Source organism: Rhea pennata, chromosome 10 (genome assembly GCF_028389875.1).
Source record: "Rhea pennata isolate bPtePen1 chromosome 10, bPtePen1.pri, whole genome shotgun sequence".
NCBI classification, from domain to species: Eukaryota; Metazoa; Chordata; class Aves; order Rheiformes; family Rheidae; genus Rhea; species Rhea pennata.
In genome coordinates, this window is record NC_084672.1 from 11,747,200 (window position 1) to 11,772,746 (window position 25,547).

Here is a 25,547-nt window from a genome sequence, read left to right on the forward strand (position 1 = left end):
TTCTGCCCCAGCACTTTGCTGGGAAGACCATAGCCCACCTCCAGCATCTCCACCCTCCACTGCTGAAGGACCGCACTGCAGATGGCACGGCCGTGGGCTTGGCAGCGGCGCTGAGGGGCTGCACAGCTAACCAACATCACAGACGCTGCAATAGTATCTGCGGCCAGTATTTAGTTATTGTGGATGCTTAAAATGACACTTAGAGTATCAATATATAACATATTCCCACGGCAAACTGTATGTCGTGGTGCCATACATGGCACACTTCACCCAGAGGATTACACTGGCGGTCTCTCGGCAGGCGTTGACTGAGCTGAGCCTGAGCATGCTTCCAGAAAGCTGTATTAAACAGCATACTGAAAAAAAAGGAAAGAAAAACGAGTGTGTAAAATGCTGGTAACGGGCCACTGTCTCTCGTCTGCAAGGCAGACTGGATCCGTGCGGCCAAGGGAAGCCGCGGCGGTTCAGCAGGCCTCTGCGCCGGCGAGGCGGCGCGGCACCGCGCGGCCCGCACCGCGCGGCCCCACCTCGGCGCGCCCGCGGCGCCGCGCTTCCCGCTCGCGCGAGGCCGGCAGGGCCCGCCCGGCCCCCCAGGCCCCCGCCCGGCCCCCCAGGCCCCCGCCCGGCGCTACGAGGCCGGCGGCAGGCGGCCCCCGCGCGGCCGCGGCCCGCATAGCGCGGCGCCGAGTCCCCGCCCCCGGGGGGAGCGGCGCCGCCGCCGCCGCCGCCGAGTCCCGCCCCGCAGCCATGGCCGCCTAGCGCCTCCTCGGCCGCCGCGCTCGGACATGGGCCTGCCGCGGGCCGGCGGGCTGAGGCAGCGAGGCTCCGCCGCGGTGAGTGCGGGCCGCGGCGCCGCCGCCGGGCGGGGGCGGCGGGCGGCCCTGGGGGAGCCGCGCGGCGCGGCGCGGCGGGGAGGCCCGGCCCGGCCCGGCCCGGCCCGGCCGCTGTTGCCGGGCTCCTCCGGCCTGGCCTGGCCAGGCCCGGCCGCCGTGACCTTGGGCAGCCCGAGGAGCGAGCGAGCGGGGCGGCCGCGGCGGGAGAAGCGCTGCTAGCGCCGGCCTGGCGGCAGCGCGGCTGGCAGCACCGCCTCGCCTCGCCTCGCCTCGCCCCGCGGGGCCCCCGGGCTCCTACCCGTGCGGTTACCAGCCTGCGGGAGCTTCCAGCCTGCTCTCCTGCTTCTCGCCTCCCCGGCTTTCCATTGCCCGCGCGTACAGTTGGCAGATTTTAACTAGCTTATTTATCTAACTAAAGAGCAACTTTTTTTAAAAAAAGCTTGAACTGAGTAACTCTCTAACTTCCTCTGTAAAATCTAACTTCTAAAAATAACGTTGTAATGAATTGCCCTTCTCCCCACACCCCTAAAAATCAGTATTAGTGGAACTGTTGACTTGGATCAGCAAGCAGTGTAGGAAGCGGTCTTCGCGATGCTGCAAGAGGGGTGCCCGAACTCGGCCGCAAAGGTCGTTTCAAAATGGTACGTGGTGCCTTACCGCTGCCGTGACCGAGCGCAGTGGCAAATAGGCGCAAGTTGAGGTCCTCCGGGGGAGCGTGCTGGCCGCTCTGCAACCCCCCCCCCCCGTGATTCCAGTCTGCCTGCGCGCATCAAGTTGTAGGACCAAGGTCTGTAGTGTTAACAGTTTGAGAGACTGAGAAGTGCATATGGCTCACAAAGATAAATGTACTGATTAAATTTTAAGATGCAGTTAAGATGCATGCTAAAGTGCAGTAGATTAATACTAATATTCTTAAGAAAATCCCTTGTGCGCAGAATGCGAGTAGTAAAGCTTAATTACAAAAGAATTGAGAAACTTTGTGCCTGTGAGAAACCCATTTCTTCTTTGCTCAAGTCTTGGACACAAAAATGGGTGCAGTACTTAATTACATACCTGAATGGATGATGCACAGTACTTAACATGTCATTTTTTTTTCAGACTGTCTTAGTGTGTGCTGCTTGCAACATAACTGCCTCTGTGCAGTGTTACTGCTGTGGCCATTCCACTTACAGATTACTCATATCCTTAATAAAACAAGTCATAGTAATTAGATGTAGAAAAACTAGTTAGCAACAGGTATGCTTCTCTGTCAGTGTAAAACTATCCATTTTAAGTGATTTGAATACCCATAAATATCCGAGAACATTTTTCCTTTACATTTTTGGATATCAGCCTTATTTTTCAGCACTCTTAAGTATGAAGAAGGAGCCAGACTCCTAATCCAGAATGGATTAGGATAAATAGATCCATAGTTTGATCTTAATCTTTAGAAAAAAATGTTGGTAAACCTGAAGCGGGACGTTCCCTCCTCCTCACAGAGTTGATTAATAGTAGATTTAGGTATTATAACTCAAATCCATTCTTGTATTTACAGTTTTAAAATCCAGTTATCTCCTCCTGATGGGCAGGGAACTATTCTCTCTTCCTTGTGGATGTATGAAAGAGCTACACGTATTATTTGATGGATTTGCCAGTGCCTCAGTTTTGCTGTTGTATTGGCATGTTGATTAGAAGTGTGAAGGGAAATGGAACGCTTGCCAAAACTGAGCATAACCTAGTCAACACGGACTGGGCCAGCAACAGTTTCTCCTGATAAAATTGATAAGAAATCCCTGATCAAAAAAAGTACATTTCAGTTACTACTCTGGTGGAAACAAATACAGACAAAGTATGTACTTCACAGTAGTTATTTTGCTGCTGTGTATTAACTACTCCTGAACTTCCTTTTTTTATAATTTATTTTGCTGGCGGAAATACTAAGACCAATTCAATTAGGAATGGGATATATGCAAAAAGACTGTTTTGAACCATCTGCTTACATTTATGTGTAAAGGAGCAGACTTTGATTCTGAAATCATAGTCTTCCCAACACCCGCTCAATTCTAATAGAGAAAACGCTCTTTCATTTGAGGTAGTAAGTGCCGAAGGGTAAAGGCTAGCAGGCCAGTAAAAAGTTTTTATTGCATGGAAATGAGTTGTCAATAAAGAGGAACAGAATTTGGCTTCAAAACAATCAGAACAGAATATCTGATGACAGTATGCTGAAAAGATAAGACCCACAGTGGGTTAAAGGAAGTGATGAAGCAGAGTAGTTGGGAAAACTTTTGGAAGGTAAAAGGAGAAGTAAGAGTAATTAGGGGTAAGTTTCTGTGGAACATTGTAAGTAAGGAAGAGTAAATGCAGTGAAAGAAGAAACTCATGTCTGAGTGCAAAATGAGCAGGTCTTCTGGATTTAGGATGATGATTCTAGTGCTTGGCCCTTATCCTTCAAATGTTTCTTGTGTCATGGAATGATTTTCTTGCACTGATTTTTATAAGATTACTAGCAGTAAGAAGGCAGTAAACTGCAGTTCTTTAAGTGGCCAGAGACTGGTATGAGGTAAGGTGGAGGGAAATCTGGACTTACGCTAAGATACAAGGAAGAACAGTAGATTTTTTGATGAAAAAGAGTGGATGTTAGCTGCTATAGGGCATCCAGCCTATGGATGCAGGCTTGCTCAGAACATTTTACTACTTTTTAGAAGGAGAGTGAGTGAGGGAATGGTGGTGGAATTAATGCTGTTCTCAAATAAGTTAAAGTCTATTACGGTTCTCAGATTTCTGTTGTTTTTTCCCTTCTAATACCTAGTATTTGGGGCCAATTGCTATTCTTGTTCATTTCCCTCTGAGGAAGAGCGGAAGATTGCCTGAGAAGTGTCATACCCATGGCCTGTATACCTCTTCTATTAATGTATCAGTCTCTTATAAATCTATGTCTGATCGTAGACTGATATTTGGCCTTACGTGGGTAGCAATGCTTTACCGAGTAATTGTTGTTAGGCAAGCCAAGTCTCTTTGCCTTACCAACCAAGGAAATGGAGTCAGTCTGACAACTAGTTGAATACTCAGCACTTTGTCATATAAACTAAAATCTGTAATCAGTATTTTAAAAGTACTGTGCCCAAAATATACTGGTAGACTTGCATTTGGATTTTTTTTTTTATTAATATCACCAGCAGTACTATTTCTGCTGGAAAAAAAACTGTTAAAAAAAGCTAATTTCCTCTTCTTCACCTTTTTTGACTTACAGAAAAACAATTTTAAGTTTTGACTGCGTGTGGCTTCCTATATTTTAATTTTCAGTTTAGAAGAAGGCTCTTGCATTGGTTTTGTTCATTATTTTTCAGTACTAACAAAGACTAGAGATGAGAACCAAATACGCTTCTGGAACTGGTTTAATATTTCCTAATGCTTGTTTTTCAGAGTGGATAACACAAACTGTGATTTGGATCAGTCTGTCATCATAAGTGGCGAGACCTTTGTCAAACCCTAAATAAACACAAGTCTGTTTCACCAAACACAGGAGGGGCAGAGTTAGTGACTGTCATTAGAGACCTCAGCTACTTGAAAAGCACTCAAAAGTTTATTTTCGCTTATGAAGAGAAAACTTGTGATCTTCACTTGTCAGGAATTTGAGCTTTGTTAGTGTTCTCATTTTTGTCTCAGCTCACACTCAAATTAGAGTGATAATTTCTTTGAAAAAAAATCAAGATACGATCACATATTAAAGTTAATAGAAGCTTAAAAAATCTTAAAAGTCTTTCCGAACTAGGACTCTGAATGGTGCGAACAGTCAACTCTGACAAGTAGTGGTCAGTCTGTAGACTATAGGTAGGATTTTTGTATTTTTGCTGCATACAACTCTGAAAATGCTAACTATAATTGCATAGTTAAGGTTTTGTACTTGAAGAGTGAATTAGAGACTGCAATTGAAATTTCATATTTACTTACAACATATGTTGTACATAATTCTATTAAGTAGACTGCTGGGAATCTGATTGCTTTTCAGAAAAAGTTACTCCTAATGCATTCCCATTCGTTTTACTGCACATATATGAATTGTAGTGCTGTGTAAGATCAGAGGGTAGCGCCTTGTTCATGAGATACTGTACGGACAGACTGAAAACAAGTGGTTAATAGCTCATGTCTCAAAAAAGGTGTGGAAATCTGTTCGAATGAGAAATACAAGCAAGTTTAGTATTGCTCCTGTCTGGCAATTTAAAACCCTGCATTTGTAACTGTTACTAATCATAACAGAAGAACGTGGAAAAACAGTTTGTCTCTTGGGAAAGTGTTAAAGCTATACCTTTGCTTTAATGTTCATGTTAAAAATCCTTGGATTTCTTTTTTATCCATTAGTTCTACATTTTTATAGATTATTTTCCAGAAGAACTGCCCATATCAAGTTTGGTCAGCAGCACTTGAGAAATCGCTAGCCTCTTTTGCCTTTCATTGTGTGGTTCATCTTCCACAAAATCTTGTTTTTTCTCATATGCACACAGACATGGTAACGTTATTTTCATCTTTTCCAGAATACATATTTAGTTATAATATCCTGTTTAAGTTTGTCAGAACTCAACTAAATGCTACCTCTTAAGATTCAGAAAATACTTGTTACATAACAAAGCAACTGTAGAAGATATATTTAGAATGGACTTAAAGCTTCAAAGAAAAGTCTATTTGCAGTTCCGAGAGAAAAAAAATGAAGCCAGTTAAAGATATACTTGAAGGCAGGATTAGACAAGCAATGTTAAAATCTTATTAAGAGTGAAGTCTTTCCTTGTAACTCCGTAAGATTATACAAAGCATGTCTTTGTTTTAGGCAGAAAAAGCTTCAGATTGGAAAGATCCTTTAGGTTCTTTTCATTTGTTTGTTTTTACTGAATGTAATTCAGTATTGAATTCTCTATCTCTACTTTCAACACTGAAGAACTTGTGAAAGTTCAAGTTGAACATAAGACAACTTAGGGATAAAATGTTTTAAGATATACAGATATGTACTACATTAAAATGTATTCAGATGAGGACTTTATGATTTACTCTCTAGAATTATCAAAGAATTATCCTGAAATCATTCTTAGGAAGGATTTCTGACAAGTTGATCAACTTTGGAAAGATGCTGTGTAACTGGAAAGTTACCAAGTACAGCATCTGTATATAAGTAGTAAATTAACTCAGCAACTGGACATCATTTAGTTTGACTTGAATAGTTGCATGCCTTAAATCAAAGAAATCAAAGAAAAAAATCATTAGATATGTATTTTATCTTATTTTTTGCATTTATTTCCAATATGAGCTTATCAAAAAGGTGGGTTAATCTGGTATCTTTATTTGATAACCAGTTCCAAAACCAGGGTCCGTAAACTACTGATACTATTTACGGTGACACTTCAAAGAACATAAAAGCTCTGTGCCACGGGAGGGGATTGCATTCCCATCTCACCTTCTCACTCTTGGCTGCACAACACCAACTGCTCTCCTCACACAAGCTCTGTAGCTTTTTTGCCTCTTCAGCAAGCTGAACTGGCTTGATTAAAAATTTGGACAAGATCAGCATGAGAAATAGGGAGGAAAATCATGACCACGTCATTTGATGGCAGTAAGCTTCAGACTGATTCAGTTGTGCAAAACTTCACTCTGAGGCCATAGGCTGACGGTTTTTGGTCACACTTGTCATGCTGATCATCACTTTGGGGGTGGAAAGAAAATCCCCTACCATTGCCTCGTCAAAGGCCTTGTGGGTTTTTAGCCTTCTGAAGGCTAAGAGAGAAGTTATTTGTTGGGATCATTTGAGCATCTCTCTCCCTGTTAGTTCTTAATTCTTTGGTATTGCTAGTACTTTAATGTCTTACCTAGCTGTGAGACAGAGCTTGATTCTTTTTTCAAAGACTTTAGCTAAACTACCTGTATGAGAATTATGGCCTATTATATGCAGAATGTAAGATTAGATGATATAATAGTTTAGCAGAGTTTGGCCAGGGGGACTATTTAATAGATGCTTAAAGAACTCTTCCAGATGGAAGCAGAAAGACAGTAGGGACTAACAGCATGTCCAAAAAGTTTCAGATTGACTTACCAGTAGCAACCTTCCCTCTCCCTTACCTCAGCCTGTGTGTGTTGCTTGCCACATGTCACCTTTCCATGGGTGTAACATCCATTTGCAGAGGTCATCTCCAAGTGAGTCATAAAATAATTATTCATTAAAAATTTCTGAATACGGGTAGGTCAGCACTTTTTTTTTTCTTTTATAACATACTTACTGGCTTTATAGTCAGATAAAACTCCAGGGTAAGGTGATTAACATTTGTAAGTCACTGCAAATTTCTTTTCTCTTTATTTCATTATTCTTCTGGTGTTTGAAACATACTGTAAATAATTCCATCATTTGGTGGAGGGAGGATTAATTTATACTTTAACTATTCAGCTAATCTGCTTGCATCAGTAATACTTAGAACTAATAAAAGAGGACTCTGAAAGGACGATTACGTTTGAATAGCTGCAGTTTAAGCAGCTACAAGATTAGTTCTATAACTTCTGACAAAGAAGTTTTGCCAACTCATAAAATTCATTTTTGCCTTTTACATTTGTATTATAAGTAATTACCTAGAATAAATAACAATTTTCATTTTAAATAAACAGATGCATTTGTCTATGTATTTTTCTAGAGTAATATCAAAGACATCAGCATGTTGATACTGATGTAAGCAGGTTATAGTAGACCAGATCAGGTGCTGCAACTCTGAATTGTTGCCTAACAATTAACTTGTATTTAGAGTTCTTCATTACAATATAATCTCTAACTGTGTAAATTCCAGGTGGTCTTTTATTACTGATAATTCACTTATGTAGGGCAGATTAGGTAATAATCCCATACAGTTAACTATAAAAACTGTATTAAAATGATTAATGGAATACAGTTGTGCTTTTTCTACCTTTTTTATTTTCTTTTCCAGACAAATATTGATAGAGACTTCTGAGAAGTTGTGCCATCCTGGAAGAGACATAAGTAACAACATTAACATGCCTGCTGTAGCATCTGTACCTAAAGAGCTATATCTCTGTACTTCACTGAAAGATCTCAACAAGAAGACAGAAATAAAACCTGAAAAGACCAGTACAAAGAGGTAGCTAGACTTTTGTTTTGAATAGTTAATCCATAATCAATTAAACTATAAGTAGTGCATAGTAAGTAGAGTTTTGTACTTACGTAAGTTAAATGATTCCTTCTGTATTTTAAGTCTTTAATCAGTTTCCCCTTTGAGGAACTCTTGATATTAGAAGTATTATGCTACTTTTCTGAGCCTATTCTGCTCAGATAACTATGTTGTGGACCTAAATTTCCTCAGTTATTTCTGTTAGGTGTCAAATCTTTGATAGACTTGCAAATAGTTTTCTCAGCTATCAAATCAGATATGCTTACTGCCTACAGAGGATAACTTTATACACTACCAAAACATGACTTGGACAGAGCATAATGCAAATGAAAGTTTGAGTGCTTTTAACAAAGTCTATATAAATGCAAGTTCATAAAAATAGTTCAGCAATTGGAATGCTACATAGAAATAGAAAATACTTTACCTCTGGCATTTTTAGACAGTCGGATGTTTTACTGTGAATTAGTTTTTTTTCCCCCTTGAAAGAAATAGTTGTTTTGAGAATGGGAAAGTTTGTTCATATATATGTGTGTATATATATATATATATATATATATATATGAACATGTGCCATATATATATATATATATATATATTTTATTTATTTGTATCTCAGTTTGCTATTTAATAATGGAAGATTATGAATAAGTTTAGTAAACAATGTGGTGAAAGGAAACATTGTTTGGGGAGCATAATTGTACTTCGTATTTAGGGAAGGGTTTATATTGAGATAGTAAAGCAAACATTTAATGCCTGGGTAGAGACTGTGAACACTTAAAAATGGCATCTTGTGGTGAAAAGGCGCTTGAGGATAGGTCAACAATCACATGCTTTACTGCTCTTTGATTTCAGTTATGTGCAGAGTGCCGTTAAGATTTTCAAGGCAGCAGAAGAAAGCAGATTGGACAGAGATGAAGAAAAAGCTTACGTCCTGTATATGAAATACGTAACTGTTTATAATTTTATTAAGAAGAGACCTGATTTTAAGCAGCAACAGGTATATAAGCTTTCTGACTGACTACTTCTGCATTGGTAGAAACACAGAAGATAGAAAGGAACAGAGAAATAGAAAGTACAGAGAATTACACTAATGCATATTCAAAAGATTACATTGATATTAAGCAAGCTGTCTCATTTGTACTGACATTCTCTTTCCTATTCTTGGTGACTGTCATTAATTACTTTCACAGTTTGCTTTTGTCATTTACACTTTAGGTTTATTAATTGCCAGATGTGTGAATATTTTTAATGCAGAGGTAATCCTGTTACCTTTCTCAGCCAAACCTTTCCTGGTGTGGTACTAAGGAGTTTGGGGCTTGTAGGAGAGGGTGTTTGTTTTATTCATTATCATTATACTATCAGTCTTCTGTGCATTAGATGCTCTTGGTATACCAGAAGTAGGTGTTATTAAACAGTATTGTTAATGTGGGTGGTGATGCTTGTAATTTTAGGATTATTTTCATTCAATTCTTGGACCTACAAACTTGAAAAAAGCCATTGAAGAAGCTGAAAGACTCTCAGACAGCCTTAAACTCAGGTATGTGAATATGATACATTGATAAAATACTGTTCATTATACTTGAAGCCTATAAGATTTACAACTGCAGGTTTTCCTGCTGCACACTAGTAAGGGATTATATTTGCAGTAGTTTGTGGATACCTGAAACTCTTGAACTTAAATTGTTTATCTGAGAAAGTCTGTTAGAGAGAATTTTTGTCTTCACACATTTCAGTAACTTACCACTGTCTATATGGTCTCGATTTTTGGTAACTATAAACTTGTTGATATTTTCTGCTACTTTTAATGTCTCTAAGGAGAAGAAAACCCAGGATTTAAGCTATATGTATATCAGAGCCATTTCATTATAATGGTTTTCATCTTAGGGATCAATGGAAGCCAAATATAGTAGCAACATGCTCCTAAAATTTACCTATGTCTAAAAGCTGTCCTAATGTGGATTAGTTTATACTAACAAAGTTCCTTTCATTTCAGCTAGCTAGCTACACATTTTCTCTGCATTACCACAGAGAGACATCTTTATGGAAAAAGCAGTTTTCCCCAGTATATACCTGGGGTGATAAAGGGGGCTTTCGGTAGCACAGCTAAAACAGTCAGGTTACTTTCTTTGTACCATAAGCCACAAAATTTTGTCAGTCAGTAACTGGAAGGTAGAGTTCATATTTAGGTGCTAGTTAATACAGTTTGTTTTTCCAGCCTTGTTTGCTTTTTCACATCCTTAGCAGCTCCTTTTCCTTCCTCTTGCCTCCTCTCCCAACTTCCTCCACTCAGCTAAGTACATGATTTTTTTTTTCTCCCCTCTCAACTAAAAGTTGAGCTAGTGAAATATCGCTTGCATAGGAATAGAAATTCCTACACGAATGACCTATTATGTGCTTCAAAGGCATATTGATGGGTAAATGTTCCATATTGGCCAAGTTCAATTAAAAGCTTCAACATGCTTCAGTACTTTTAACTCCAAAGGAGAACAAAATGCCCTGTCTTGACTTAGGACAGGACCTTTGCCAAATTTAGAAGCCTATTTAAAAATAAAGCTACCAACATGGTGTGCTCCTCATGGATAATTAGTGGAATAGATTCTGAAAAGAATACACTCAGAATTTGATGTGCATGAACTAGTTCATTAACATAGTGCTCTTGCCATGAAATATGACCATTACTATCCAGTTGTATTACCCTTGATTAAGTAACAGCTCGTTAAAATGAGCAACTACTAATACAGTTCAGTGTTCATGTCTCACTTGACAGGTTTGGCTCAGTCATCGATGTTGTTAGTTCAAAAAAAGATCTTGTTGGTTCTGTGGATCACTGGTAACCCTTAAAGCTTCTCAAAGGCCAACCCTTAAATCTTTTCAGAGCTATATTAGATTTGATTAAGTGCTATTTAACAGTGATGTGGCTGTACAAGCCTGCAGTTGATAATCTAAAGGCTGTAGTTTAGAAGCCACTGGTTTACAATATTGTGACTGCCTTACCAATGGCAAAAGGCTGGGAAGCTGATTTTAAAGTCTAAGGCCCTAGGAAAAGGATAGCTATATGCAAGACCTGTATATACCAAAAACGTTGAGCATGTGCAGTTCTGACATTGACTTCATTGTAGCCTCAGTGTTTAAAATAAACAGCGGAGGGGACTAGTAAGGTCATAACAATATTGTAAAATTAACTTACATCCTGAAGGATGCTTGCAGCTAGTTGTGATCTGACTTCTGAAAAAGAGGAAGCTTAGAAAATTGAGCTGTCTTATTCCTAAGTGGTAGTGGTGTTAGCAGTGTTGCAAAACCAAGTAAAATTCTTGAGGTGGTTGGTATATGGTATTGAAATTTACTCATGATTCATCAATATTTCTTATTTCTAAGAAATGGAAAACATCTAGCAATACCATAGTTAAGCATGACCTCAGTGTAAGGGTCGGGGCAGAGGCAAAGTAAATCTTAAAGCAGTGGCTATGAAATGGAACCCAAAACATGATTTAAAAAACAAGAAAACCATCCCAAGAGTGGAAGAAATAATATGAAGTCATCAGGGAGGAAACTGGAATTTGCTAGAAAAACAAAATTTCACAGTACTTCAAACACCCACTTTTTCCCCAATAGATATGAGGAAGCTGAAGTTCGGAAAAAGCTTGAAGAGAGAGACAGACAAGAGCTGCAGAAAAAGCAAGAAGCAAAAGATGATGGAAAGAGTTCAGCCAAAAATTCTTCAGAAAGTGCAGTGGATTCCAAAGGAAAAAGCCAAAGGGTAATTTAAAATGTTTACAAATTCTCTAATTCAGTTTAAATACATAGTTTTGATCTATCATTTGGTCTCAGCATCCACTTGCAGTTCAGGATCAGTGTTGGGTTCTTTGAGGGTGGGTGGTTGTTATATTAAAAAAAAAAAAAACACACAGTTTATACTCACCATAACCTTTTTTTGAGATCTCTTTGGAAAAGGCTGGGTCCTTCCAAATTCTGAGCCACTGAGCCATGCAGAAAATAGACTAGCTTTTTACCAAGGGACTTCTATTTACAGTAGAACTGCAACCGTCACCATTGCCAGAGCTACCTTGCATAGGAAACAGAAGGTTTCTGCATGGTAATAAGCTGGTATTACAGATTTCATGCCTAGTATTTAGGAGCAGTAGCATAGCAGGGAACTTACCTCTTCACAAATGCTTCAGGAATTTCGTCTAGTAGATAATATAGGTCCCATGTCTTACTGCCTTTTTAATTGGTTTCTATCTAGATAGGGCAACCACACCAGTATCTTTCTAGTGTTTGTCAACATAACTTTAGAAGAGGCTTCTTATTTTTCACTTTCTTCTGTGGCTTTCAGTCTAACCAGTTTTCTTCCAAGTTCTGTGAGAGTCAGTGTCTGTTGGTCATCTTGTTTCTGAATATTAGATAAAAAGTTATCTTTCTTCTTCTTTCAATGCAGATCAATGGTGAGAAGAAGCATTCACTGGCGAAAAACGATCAGTCTGACAGTCTGAGTGGTAAGAGACATATTCCTACCAATGTGAAAAGAGACTCCATATTCCTAGATATCTCCAATTTCTCCAATTACAGTTCTTTCTAGAAAGAGTTACATCACAGAGCAATTTGAAATTGTTAGTATCCTGTATTTTGGTATCAGTGACTTAGTAATTAAAGCTCTGTATTGCAGCCTTCATCACTTCTCTTGAACTTAAAAAACTGCCTTCAGTTTTTCAATGCAGTTTAATGATTAAAGCTGAACTAACCCAAGAATGGTCAAAACGGAAATAAAAATGTCTTCAAATGATGGGCAGATTTCCAGCCGAGGATGAGATGTGTCAGCTCTGAGTTAAATGAGAAATCCCCTCCATGCCCTCGCTCTCGCATTTCTTGCTCATGTAGTAAGTATGTGAGGATGTTCTCTAGAGTTCTCAACTGCAAAGGAACATCTGCAGCATGCAGTTCATGAATAACTGCCTATATAGCTTCATTTAAATGAAACTACAGAGAGTTTAACTAATCATTGAAGTGTTCATATCGTCTAATTCAGCAGATCCACTGCTAATTACTATAGCAGTGGAAGCAACAGGAGCCAATACATTTTAGTGTGTTTTACCTCCATGACTGTTTGGGAAGAGCATACATGAATGGATTCTGTACACACGTTCTGTTTTGTTTCATCTGTTTGCATTCTTGATTTCTCAAGTGAGATGTGTTCATAGCTATCTACATTTATAATGTAGCTTTTTGCTTCTAATAACTTTTGTATCTCAAGGAGGAGTCACTGCTGAGAAATTGTTTGCAATGATGACAGATAAAAACATTGAACTGATCATAATGGATGCTCGAAGCCTGAAGGATTATCAAGAATCCTGTATTCCAAGATCTATCAGTGTCCCAGAAGAAGCTATCAGTCCTGGGTATGGAATAATATTAAGTGATAGTGAAATACTTAATTTCTCTTGAAGTACTGCCTCATTTACTTCCCAGTGTACAAACTGATGGGGTGAGGAGGAAGTCACTATATTAGAAGGATTATGTGCTATTAAGAGTTTAGTTTAAGAGTCCCTGGTATTGTGATGAGATACATCTCAACAGATTTGCTTTTGCATGCACTGACTTTAAGCCAGATCAGATGTATTTTATCCATAGATACAAGGATATAAATGTATATGGATTATACATTCTTGAACAAAATGTTACTTGTACATTTGTCTTTAAGTGCATGTTAATATATTTCAGGGTTACCACTAGTTGGATTGAAGCTAGACTCCCAGAGGATTCTAGAGATCCATGGAAGAAGAGAGGAAGTTTTGATTATGTTATACTGCTAGACTGGTTTAGTTCTGCAGGAGACTTAAAACTGGGAACAACTCTTCAAAGCCTGAAAGATGCGCTTTTTAAGGTTGGCAAATTTGGCTTTTTATATTACTTCATCTCATAAGAATAAGAAATAAAGAAGCTCTGAAAGTATCTATAGTTACAAAGCATGTGAGAGACTTGATGTTTTAGGCAAACATCTTGGATCAGTTTTCAAAGACTGCAACTTCAAGAGACTGTATTTCTCTATAAAATAAGCACTTTCCCCTGCTTATGCTTTAGAAGTGGACTGTGTAACCAGTTAAATAGGTGAATGACCAACATGATTTAACTCCCCTCCTCAACAACTAGCTCAAACTTTAGAGATTGCATTCTTACCCATATTAGCAATGTGATTTCTCATTCTCATGAGCTGGCTGGCCACCTAGTATCTGCTTAGGCAAGCCAAAAGAGGCTAACTCTCCTTTGTAGTCCTGTCAGCTGAGCCCTTTCTAGAATGGGGGCATTTGTGCAAAGGAGTCTGCAGAGGCATTTTGAGAATAGCTAACTTCTGTGCACTACTGAACATTGCTTTTAGGGAAACATGAATTTAAATTTGGGCTTTACCAGTGCAAGGAGCTTCTAGACTCTAATGAGTATTAAAAAGTTGCTCAAAATTTTTAAGTTAAAATTCTGGCTACAGCTGCGTTGTCCCTACTTTATGTAGGTCAGTCTTGTAAAAGACTGCACATCTTTATTCAGAGATAAAGTTCAGGCAGTTCTGCCTGTTTATGGCTTTACAGAAAGGCTATGAGCTTTGTGCATGATTCATGTCCTAGTACTGAAGGCATCAGGATGAGACCAGTCTTGAGCCTGAACTCCGCAAACTTTTTCAGAAAGTTAATGTTTTGCTTTCTAAAGCTAATGTCCCTAATCACACAGCAGGATTATCAAATAAGAAACTGAAGCAAATGTTACAATAAGAATATTTGTTTTGCATAGAGGATTGTTATCAGAACAAGTAGTAAGTAGTTCTATTTTGGAAAAATTCAGACACTGTTGTAGGTAGAACCAGGAGCCTCACGATGTAGAGCATTCTCCGAACACAAAAGGAATCCCTGTCCCCAAAGAGGTTTTGCAGCCCCTATCTAGTTCTTATTAGGGAATTACAAAAATAACCGCTCTCAATGTGATCGCTGGACACAAACTTCTACAACATAAAAGTTAAGATTTAAAAGTTTCTTTGCTATTTTTAAAATCACTTAATTTCAACCTTTTTCCTTACAGTGGGAGAGCAAGACTATACTGCAGAATGAACCTTTAGTCCTAGAAGGAGGTTATGAAAACTGGCTCCTTTGTTTTCCTCAGTACACAACAAATGCTAAAGTAACTCCACCCCAGCATGGCAAGAGTGAAGCAGTGACTGTTTCTTGTAAGTATAAAGGATGACACCCCTTCCAACATTCATAATTACTGGATGTAACTTTTAAGTTGCTCAAATATATTTGTGATAGCCTCATTCTGGGCTAGATCTCTAAATAAGTTTTAGGATCTGGTAGAGGCTTTTTTTCCCCCCTCCTCTCTTCTCCCCTCTTTCTCTGTCTAGTGAATTTTACTTATCCATCTCTGGAAGAGCCAGCTCCTGTTCCACCTGTTATCGCTTTAAAACCATCTCCAATAGAAGTAACTGAGAATGAAGAAACAGGAAGTAATTTGGAAGAGAGACTAAAATCGCTTAACAGACCAAGCATACAGGATTCTACAATTCCAAGATCTGACAGTTCATTTGTAGTTAACCCAGTATCAATTACAAGAAGTATCCCTGAGGTAAGCCAGGGGGCAGGGGATTGTGTGTTTTGTTTGTTTGTTTTAATCAGTGCTAGTGTAATGTTAAGCCACTAGAGATCCACCAAGTGTAGAAGCCTAAATTATTAAGAAATATTTTCAGTATTTGTCTTGTCAAATACTGGATTACGTAAGTACAGTGGTGCAGAGACCACTGATAGCCTTTGAAGCTGTGGTAGGTAATACACAGAGCATTATTAAACTGAATGTACTTAACATACTTGCAGAGTTTTCAATTTAGATTTTGTCATGGGTGCCTGAGAAATTGAGGGTCAGCAATTACTCATGAGTTCAGAAACTATAAACAAACTTATCTACTGAGGACATACATATCATGAAGTAGGGAGAAAGTAAGTTATGCCATGTCTTACCTTCGTTGTTCCAAAGCCCTTCTTTCTGAAAGTAGTAGTCTGTCACTCTTGGCACAATAGTAAAAGTATGAGGAATTTTTTTGTTTCTTCCTTTCACAGGGAAGAAAACAAAGGAAAGCAAAACGCCCCCTCTAAAAACAAACAAACAAAAAAACCCCTACCTTGTAGGGCACTTGTACTAAATAATTTGTTTTCCTTGGCAGGTATTTTCTTTGTTTTAGATGCTTCCTCTAAATTCAGATTTTAGCCAAGCAACCCTAATCTGTGAAAAAGGCCTTATCTCTAGTCTTATCTTCTATTTCAACATCAAACACAACCTGCTCTCCTAGGTCTGAGTGTAAGCCATTCTTAAATACCTCTCCCCACCAAGCAGATCTGCCTTACTCGTGTCATGTGATTGAGAGCACCACACCCAAATTAGGGTGGCTTGATTGCCCTAAAATGTTCACCTTTGAAAGTTTGAAAATGAAAATTGAACTATAGTAACGAGTGCTTAATACTGTCCTTAGGATTCTGTAGAGCTTGTTAATTCTTATCTCATGTGGAAATTAAGTGAATACCTAGTTTCCTTAATAAGTAATTTGAATAATTAGATTTACTGAAGTTGAAAGTTCATTATCTCTCTGGCAGAAGTAGACTTTATATCATCTTTATTCTTTCACAGATCTCACTTAGAAAAAGTTTAGCTAACAAAGCAGTAATAGTTGTAGTGAATTTGTTGTTCTACACTTTGTGTTACAGGTTGATCGTACTAAAAAGCCTTCAGTTAAACTTTCTGATGATAACAGACCAAAATCTGAAAGTACAGTCAGTGACAGCCAGCTTGCTGAGAATGGACGAATCATTCCAGACCGGTCCACAAAGCCAATACGTGATGCAAAGAACATTCTGACAGAAGAAGAAAAAAGTCGCATACATGCAGAAACTGCTGCCATGTTAGAGAAGAACAAACGGGAAAAAGAATTGCGGGAGAGGCAACAAGAAGAACAGAAAGAAAAACTCAAGCGAGAAAAAGAAGAACAAGAACAAAAAGCAAAGGAAGAAAAGGAATACAAAGAGAAGTTAGAACGAGCCAAAGAGGATAGAGAACAGAAGGAGAGGGAAGAACAGATAAAAAGAGAAAAGGAGGAAAAAGAACAAGAGAGAACACACAAAGAAGTAATAGAAGCAAAAAAGCAAAATAAAAATGAACCAGAAAGTGTTGATGCAAAAAGTATTGAGATTGACAAAATATCTATGGAAGAAAGAGAAAAGGGAACCAGAACACCAGAAATGCAGAGACGTGCGTTGGGTGATGCATCTCAGACCTTTGTAACCACCTCAGGCAAGGTCAGTAAGAAGAGAGAAAATCATCACCAGACTTGGAGTTATTATCTAGTATGATTTGTGAATGCATCTTGTAGTGAGACAGTATCAATCTGGAAATTTTAAATATATTTGAATTTTATTTAGGCCTGTCATTTTTGCATAAATACACAGGAGAAAGTTGGAACCAAGACGCAAAAGATTAGATTTTTACAGACAACTTAGAACGCTTGGAGTCTGGGTGTAGGTGGACAGCAAGAGATTCCTGTAGGATTAGAAAAAAAAAAAAACTTTCCACAGACATGGAAATAGAAGGGATGGCCCATAGGCTGCTATTTTCTGTTTCAGCTGTAGAGACATGGTAACATTCAATCTCTTATGTCAGCCCTGTAATATATACTCTTATTGTAACATATGCTAGGTTAGTAGCATGTGTTACTGTATTATCGTAACAAGCTCATTAATATATAACCGCTGATATAATAGAAGATTTTGTTGACTAGCATAGGAAGCAAAGCAATACCTAATCTAGTACACTTGTTGAGAGCAGTCCAGTTCCAAATCTTTTGGAGTCACATTTTCTTCTTTCCTCAGAACCATAAAAAATTCACAGACCTCTATGAGTGTAAAATACTCATCTGATTGTGAAAGAAAGGGCCATTTGTGAAGTCCAGAGTTAATAACAAAACAGATGCCTTAACTACTTTTCAAAAATATATTAGGTTATTTTTCTTTTCTTGTAGTTGGTATTTGACACAACTTTGTTGATACTAGTGTAATACTAATGCACAAGGAAAGCCAAAGTAAAGTTTCCTGGGAAACCATAGCATAGCCATTTCTAGGCTTTTGTTTGCCTGACAGCATGTATTCCTGCCCATGATAAATAAAGTCATAATGTTGGCTTTACAGTGTGCCGTGTTCATAGATGATCTTTGTCACGGTGACAAGTACAAGGAAAGAAAATCTTATATTTTAAAAACAAATTGTAAAATCCACAATTCTTACTGGGGAGAGTGGTGTGGGTAGAACTTTATTTAGGAGCGCTTGAAACTAATTGTGCCCTGTAACACCACATTCAGCTATAAAGGCTATTTCAAAGAATTGTTATATAGACTAGAAAAAATAAAAAAAGATCAGTTCATTTGTAGATACCTACTCCAGCCAGTTCTTGGTGGCACTTGTATTTAACAGTGGCAGCAAAAAAATAACTTTGCTTTTTCCCAGTTCTGCTTTATCAGTCTTCTTTACTGACGTTCCATAAGAAAATTGAAAGCCTTTTCTCAAAAATCTTTTACAGCAAACTGGGGTTAAAGGACAACCAGACAGTGGAGCTCAAAAACCAGGAGCCGTTAGAGAGGATTCTGAACAAGATACTGAAAGACTTAAAGTAAATACAGTGTGTTGTATGTAGCCAAAAACAATCAAGAGCAGATGCTTCATGATGATTGTATTATGTTAAACTCCACTTCATTTTAATTTTTAAGTCATCTTCTTAGGAAAAGACTGTGCCATGTTCTACAGCTGTATTTGTTTTTTTACATTTGTCATTCATCTTCAAAATATGTATTTGAAACTTCCACTAGAAATCATTTTATGTTTCTGATGGGATTAAAGTATTCTAGACATTTACCATCTCATGCATACTCCTTTGCATCTCACTTTGGAAAGGTGAGATGATCATCCTTATAGCTTAACAAAAGTATGTATTCCTAATAAAGTGGCTTCCTTAGGGAAGGAACTAACTGTTTGTATTTTTGCAAGATAAATTGCCTTTTTTTTTTTTTTCTTTTTTTTTGGAGCATATCAACAAATGGATTTTGTACAGATTGAGTGATTTAAAAAAAAAAAAGTGGTTCAATATTACTGTATTTCTGTCCTAAAATAAGTCACATTTCTAACTATAGTCGAGGCTTTCTTACTGAACTGTTCTGTATAAAAACATTCAACTACGTAAGAGAAGTCACATACAGATTGTTTTTCTGCATAACTAACTGTACATACCTTACATTTCCTTTGTATTTATTAGTCTCAGCGGGAGCCGTTAATGAGAGCACGAAGTGAAGAAATGGGAAGGATAATACCAGGACTGCCTGCAGGTTGGGCAAAGGTAACTTTCCATTCTGAAATTATAATCAAATACTTTGTGCAATTTTGTAATGAATTTCAGTTGCATCGTATTTCTAAATTAGATTTTGTTCAATTCCTTCTTCTAAAGTTTCCCAGTTTTTTTCCGAATCTTAACATTAATTTTTAATGAAACAAGTGGAGCTCATCTGCAGCCTCTGGTACTGAGCAGTTGCTGTTTGTTTATTTTGGTGTAAGTGATGTCTTCCAAAAAATTTAATCCATTAACTATTGAGTCAATCACTACTGTAATATCTCAATGTTTGAAAAACTCAGACACTGTTCTTAAAATAGTTCATAGCTAGGTAATAAGTTAGTGATGGATTTTTTTACCTGGCTTTGAAACAATTTGTTTTTCTCTCCCAAGTTTCTGGATCCAATCACTGGAACCTTTCGTTATTATCACTCGCCAACAAATACTGTTCATATGTATCCACCAGAAATGGCTCCTTCATCCACTCCTCCATCTACCCCACCAACCCATAAACCCAAGCCACAGGTGACTGCTGAACGAGAAAGAGAACACTCCAAACTGAAGCGCTCCTACTCTTCCCCAGATATAACCCAAGCCATTCAGGAGGAGGAGAAGAAAAGAATTCCTGTAACCCCTGCAGTCAATCGTGAAAATAAGTAGGTTTGACAAGTTACAGCATCACAATTCATGCAATATGATAGTATGTAGGACTTTGTCTTTATCTTGCCTTATTCCATTAGTATTTTCTAAGTACTTTGCAAAGGCATGCAAAAGTTTCTCTGACAGACTTAAATTTCATCGCTACAAGTTCAAAATGTATAGGGCGTTTTTGAGAATTACAGCAATTATCATCCAGTAACATGAATTTTTGAAGGTCAGAGTGTTAACTGGTCAATAGTTGCTTTTTATGTGGTGGTATTTGTGTCAGGCTTCTGAAAACTTGTGAAATGAAGAGTTTCAGTTTTTAAACTGAGTAGTTAAATCAACTAAGAGTTCATTTTTCATCTATGAATTAAAAAAAAAATACTGATTAAGTCTCAGCCTTCTTACAGGCCAGTATGTATGGATTTCTCATTTTTCCATTGACTAGTCTTGAATACCTGAAATGACAGCATTTAGTGACTTCCTATGACAGGGTATTTCATTTCCCATGAGGGAGGATTGTTCTGTTACATTATGTGCACAGTCTTGCTTTTCTGTGTCCATTGATGCGCAAGACTGCCTCTCTAAACAGAGTGGGAACAGGGATCTCTTTTAGAGCCTGCTGATATTTGGCTGGAGAAGTCTGTTAAATGCCGTAATGCATGCTGTTTAACTCCAAGGTCTAAAATATGCTGCTTTCTCAGAGCTTCAAAGTGATTTGTGAAAAGACAGCTGGGTCACTGCATGACAGAATGGAGCACTACAATGTGCCTTGTTCAGTGTCAAGTCTGGAACTGTTTAAATAAAAAATTCTTCCTTACAGACCAATCTGTTACACTAAAGCTGAAATTTCAAGACTCTCTGCATCACAAATTCGGAATCTCAATCCTGTGTTTGGGGGATCGGGACCAGCTCTCACAGGACTTCGTAATCTAGGGAACACTTGTTATATGAATTCCATACTACAGTGTCTGTGCAATGCACCACATCTGGCTGATTATTTTAACAGAAACTTGTATCAAGATGATATTAACAGGTAACACTCTCTTATTCTCCTCCTTTAATTTACAGTTGAAAAAAGAATGTTTTTATAATTGTTAATTTTTTTTTAAATCAATTATGTAATGGAATTAAGATTTTAAGGAAGAAAACGCCAGCTTCAAATCTCTGAGAGTTTTTTCAAGTTCAGAGGAGCTTAACTAGACAGTCTTACTTTAATTGTGCTCACCATAATGAGTCTCTTGACTCAGACAAAATATTTGAGTTGCAGTTAACAAAACAAGCTGAAAATATTTGGACCTTCCACTAACTCAATTTTGAATATGGAACTAAATACATAGTATGTAAAATATATATTGTCAAAGTAGACAAAAATTTTAGTTCAGTCTTACAAGTAATTATTCTTGGTGTAAAGAAATTACATTAAAACTGGGATGAAGTCTTGAATTTATAGTAACAAAATCTTGTTTGAATGGCTCACTGTATTTTATGTCTGTTTAATTGTACAGGTCAAACTTCCTAGGGCATAAAGGTGAAGTGGCTGAAGAGTTTGGTGTAATAATGAAAGCTTTGTGGACAGGACAGTATAAATATATCAGTCCAAAAGATTTTAAAATTACCATTGGGAAGATTAATGACCAATTTGCAGGATATAGCCAGCAGGACTCCCAGGAATTGCTTCTGTTTCTAATGGATGGCTTGCATGAAGACCTAAATAAAGTAAGTAATACACTTCTAATTAATTATACATCTGTCGGATGATCAAGAGAAAAGTTAAAAGCCTTCTACTTTATAAGAGGAATTAAGTGAAAAAGCTTTGTGCTGAGGAAAAAGATTTGAACTTTTTTTTTTAAAAAAAAAAAAAAAAAAAGCTTCTAGGTATGCTTGAACAAGCATTTCTGCTGGTTTTACCTTCTCTGCTGCTGTTTATAGGCAACGTCCTATGACCTCCCTGTGTCTGGGAGGTCCCAGAGTTGCTAAAATGGATTGCTTTTCCTATATTTATGTAGATTTGGAGGTCCTGAGGTCTACTCTATTTTGCATCACCTGTCAGAAGTCCCGTGTAGAGGTTAACTTTTGTATCTTCAGGCCAAGTAGTTGAAGAGGCTGAGCTCAAAGATGCTGTGGTTTACAGAATAAAGGGACAGTAAGATAAAGATTAGGTATCAATTTACTTTCACTTATCTGAGATGTGGTGGGAAAACCCTTTAATAATATCTTTATGGCATTGGGGTACTGGTATCCCCCAGAGTCTTCACTTGTCAGGCTCCTTGAATGATTGAATGTCCTTGTATCCAGAGGACATGTAATCTGAAGGTTTTCAGCCTGGAGAGTACAAGCCATTGAGTCCTGTAGAAATCTTCTTAGGAGTTTGCTAAAGGTAGGAGAAGCTTTCTAGGAGAAGCAAGTTTTGTGCTGTAACCTTAACTCCATGATAAGCACCTGCAAATAGAAGGAGGTTTAAAACAACTAGTGTAGGTCATTATGCAGTAGCAAAAAGACTTTTTAAACTGAACTTTACTAATAAGTTGAATTTATAATAAAACTAAACTTCCTGATCATGACAGTTATTAACTTAGTGCTTTTAGTCCACAAATCTAGGTTGCTGTACATAGAGACATATCTAGTTTTTAGCAACAATTAGTAGTTATATATAAAGTAGTAATAACTTTTAGGGAAGTGATCTGTCATTCCCTCGTAGATGCCATCGCTACTGAAAGCTAGCAGGTGGAGGTGAAATACGAGTCTAATATGAGTCTTTGAGGGCGAAGTAGGTACTTTAATACATTTCAAAAGCAGATTACTGGTATGGCACTTGACTTTTGCAAGAGACCAGATCAGTGTCTCAAAACAGAAGTTTTTCACAATTTAAATTAATTTATAGTGGATACATATTAATGTAGAAATTGATTCTCTTAACAGAAAAAGGTACTGAAGAGAACAAAGGAATAAACATAACTGGATAAGAAATAGATGGCTACTCTGATGTTTAAATAATCTTTGACATGCTCAATAATGTGTTCATCTATAGATGAAACTTTATAGTTTTATATGTTAACATATGATTAAGGTATTTAAATTTCTGTTATTCAGGCTGACAATAGAAAGAGATATAAGGAAGAAAACAATGATCATCTTGATGACTTCAGAGCAGCAGAACTAGCTTGGCACAAACACAAACAGCTCAATGAATCCATTATTGTGGCACTCTTTCAAGGCCAGTTCAAATCTACAGTGCAGTGTCTTACATGTCACAAGAAGTCCCGGACCTTTGAGGCTTTCATGTATTTGTCACTACCACTTGCATCCACTAGTAAATGTACACTGCAGGTAAGCTGGCACAGGAGGGAAACTGCTTTCTCAGTAAAAACATTTCTTTTCACAATTTTGTTATGATGCTGCTTCAACCCAGCCTTTTGTTGAAAGGATTTGTCAGTATTTCCAACTTAATTTACAATAACCTGAAACATGAGCATGAGTCTTCTTTATTTTTTTTAATTCTCCTAAAGTTAAAAAAATAATAATAATAATTTTAAAATACAAGCAAGATGGAAATACTTAAGTCACAGTGGCAGAAAAGACTGTATCGTGTTTGTCTTTGTAGGTCATAGTATAAATTTGTTTTTTTAAACAAAACGTTGGTACATTTTGAAAGACTTGCGGCTAAATAATGTTTGCAGTAAAATTCACTTCTACACATGGACTGAACTCAGCTTTCCTCATCTTTGTAACACGTAGCATGCAGATAATTGATGCAAGTTAACAGCCCAACAGGAAACAAACATTTGTGCTGTACTTTCTTAACGCCTGCCCTTCACAATCTGTTTCCTGTTTTGTTTTAGGAATGCCTTAGATTGTTCTCCAAAGAGGAGAAGCTCACTGATAACAATAGATTTTACTGTAGCCATTGCAAAACTCGAAGAGATTCTTTGAAAAAAATAGAAATTTGGAAACTACCACCTGTTCTTCTTGTGCACTTGAAAAGGTATGGCATTGAGTGGTGACAGAGTAACTAAAATAAAGTGACTAGGCTTTTATGGAGATTACTCTTTCTAATGCAATTTCTAAACATTTTTAATTACAGAAGTTTCTAGATTGTATTTCCAGCTATAATGCTGCAAGAATTTTATTTTTCATCTGATGCCTGTTTTACTAGGCTGTAATTCATGAAACACTTCTACAAGTAGCCTTTTAAATTTTCTGTATTAAGAAACATATGTGTGCAAATACTAACAGAGTTGTGGGCCAAATGTTCTCTCTGAAACTGCATTTCATCTTCAGTTGCAATTATACCCAGGTTAAAAACAGAGACCAAACACTGCTTAACATTCTTTGATAGCTTCTGAACAACCTGTAACTTATTATAATGCTTTTTAATTCTGTAGATTTTCCTATGATGGAAGATGGAAGCAAAAGCTTCAAACCTCTGTAGATTTCCCATTGGAAACTCTTGACCTGTCACAGTATGTTATTGGTCCAAAGAATAGCTTGAAGAGATACAATCTTTTTTCAGTATCAGTAAGTAACCATGTCACACTTGAAAATTTACCTGGTCTTTATGTCAGTCTGTGTGATCATCTGGGTTTCAAAGCTACCTACCTGGTTGCAGATGAAATCGTAGGCCTAAGGCATTGGTATTTCATCAGAAATCTCACATTCCAGTTTCTTATCCTAACCAGGGAACAAATGGCAGCTTTCAAGGCCATCAGTTCTTTTCTTCTTACGTTTTACAGAATCATTATGGCGGGTTGGATGGAGGACACTACACAGCCTACTGCAAAAATGCTGCAAAACAACGTTGGTTTAAGTTTGATGACCATGAAGTATCTGAGATCTCAGCATCATCTGTGAAATCCTCAGCTGCATATATTCTCTTTTACACTTCTTATGAACAGCGAGCAGTGGAGATAGCCACATAAAACCGTGTGGGTTAAAAAAACTGGGTTTTTTTTGGTATAAGAGAAAATAGCTATGAGAGTGCATACAAATATGCAAAATTGTGACAAACATACAGTCACTTAAAGAACCTGGGGATGGTTGCAGTAGCTTCTCTGCAGCAAGCTCTTTCTGATCAGTACTATAGCTTAAATCAGAAGACTGATTAATTATGCTTGTGGTAATACTGCCATCTGTGAAACCATTTTAAAGGCATACTTGCGTTACCATTTATTTAAAAACAGCTATATTTTTAGCCTGCTCCAAAAATAAATTCTAACCTAGTCATTTGAAATCTATTAATGAGTAGCTTAAAATGTCTTAAAATCCCAAGGCATATCTTGATTCATTTTTTTCTTTCACTGTTATGGCCTTTTCACATTTCTAACCTTAAGCTTGATTCTACTGTGAATACTCTAGAATGATGTAAACAGTTAGGAATGTAAGTGTACATATTGATTGCATACTTGCACATCAGAACTATGTATATAATAAAATGTTGTCCTTTTTGTGAGAATCTCTAAAACTCAGAGGATTGCTTTTATCTGCCAGTTCTAAGTAATTGCAACACCACTTAATAAAAAAGCAGAGCTGTATTTTTGTTAGCTTTTGT

The 25,547-nt window shown here is 37.7% G+C and overlaps 1 protein-coding gene across 2 annotated transcripts; it reads left to right on the forward strand.

Moving 5' to 3' along the window:
• The first annotated feature begins 732 nt into the window (after positions 1–732).
• On the forward strand, positions 733–25,530 carry USP8 (ubiquitin specific peptidase 8). 2 transcript variants are annotated; one of them, XM_062583467.1, is made up of 20 exons: positions 733–833; positions 7,766–7,936; positions 8,819–8,963; positions 9,418–9,503; positions 11,579–11,723; positions 12,402–12,459; positions 13,215–13,359; positions 13,682–13,844; positions 15,026–15,170; positions 15,345–15,565; positions 16,696–17,283; positions 18,557–18,646; positions 19,286–19,366; positions 19,751–20,013; positions 20,823–21,035; positions 21,508–21,718; positions 23,093–23,329; positions 23,842–23,984; positions 24,385–24,517; positions 24,733–25,530. In XM_062583467.1, exons 2-20 carry the CDS (start codon positions 7,833–7,835, stop codon positions 24,916–24,918), a joined length of 3,357 nt encoding a protein of 1,118 aa, XP_062439451.1. In that variant the 5' UTR covers positions 733–833; positions 7,766–7,832; the 3' UTR covers positions 24,919–25,530. The 2 variants fall into 2 exon arrangements, with proteins under 2 accessions (XP_062439451.1, XP_062439452.1); XM_062583468.1 differs by lacking the exon at positions 18,557–18,646.
• The last annotated feature ends 17 nt before the right edge of the window (positions 25,531–25,547 follow it).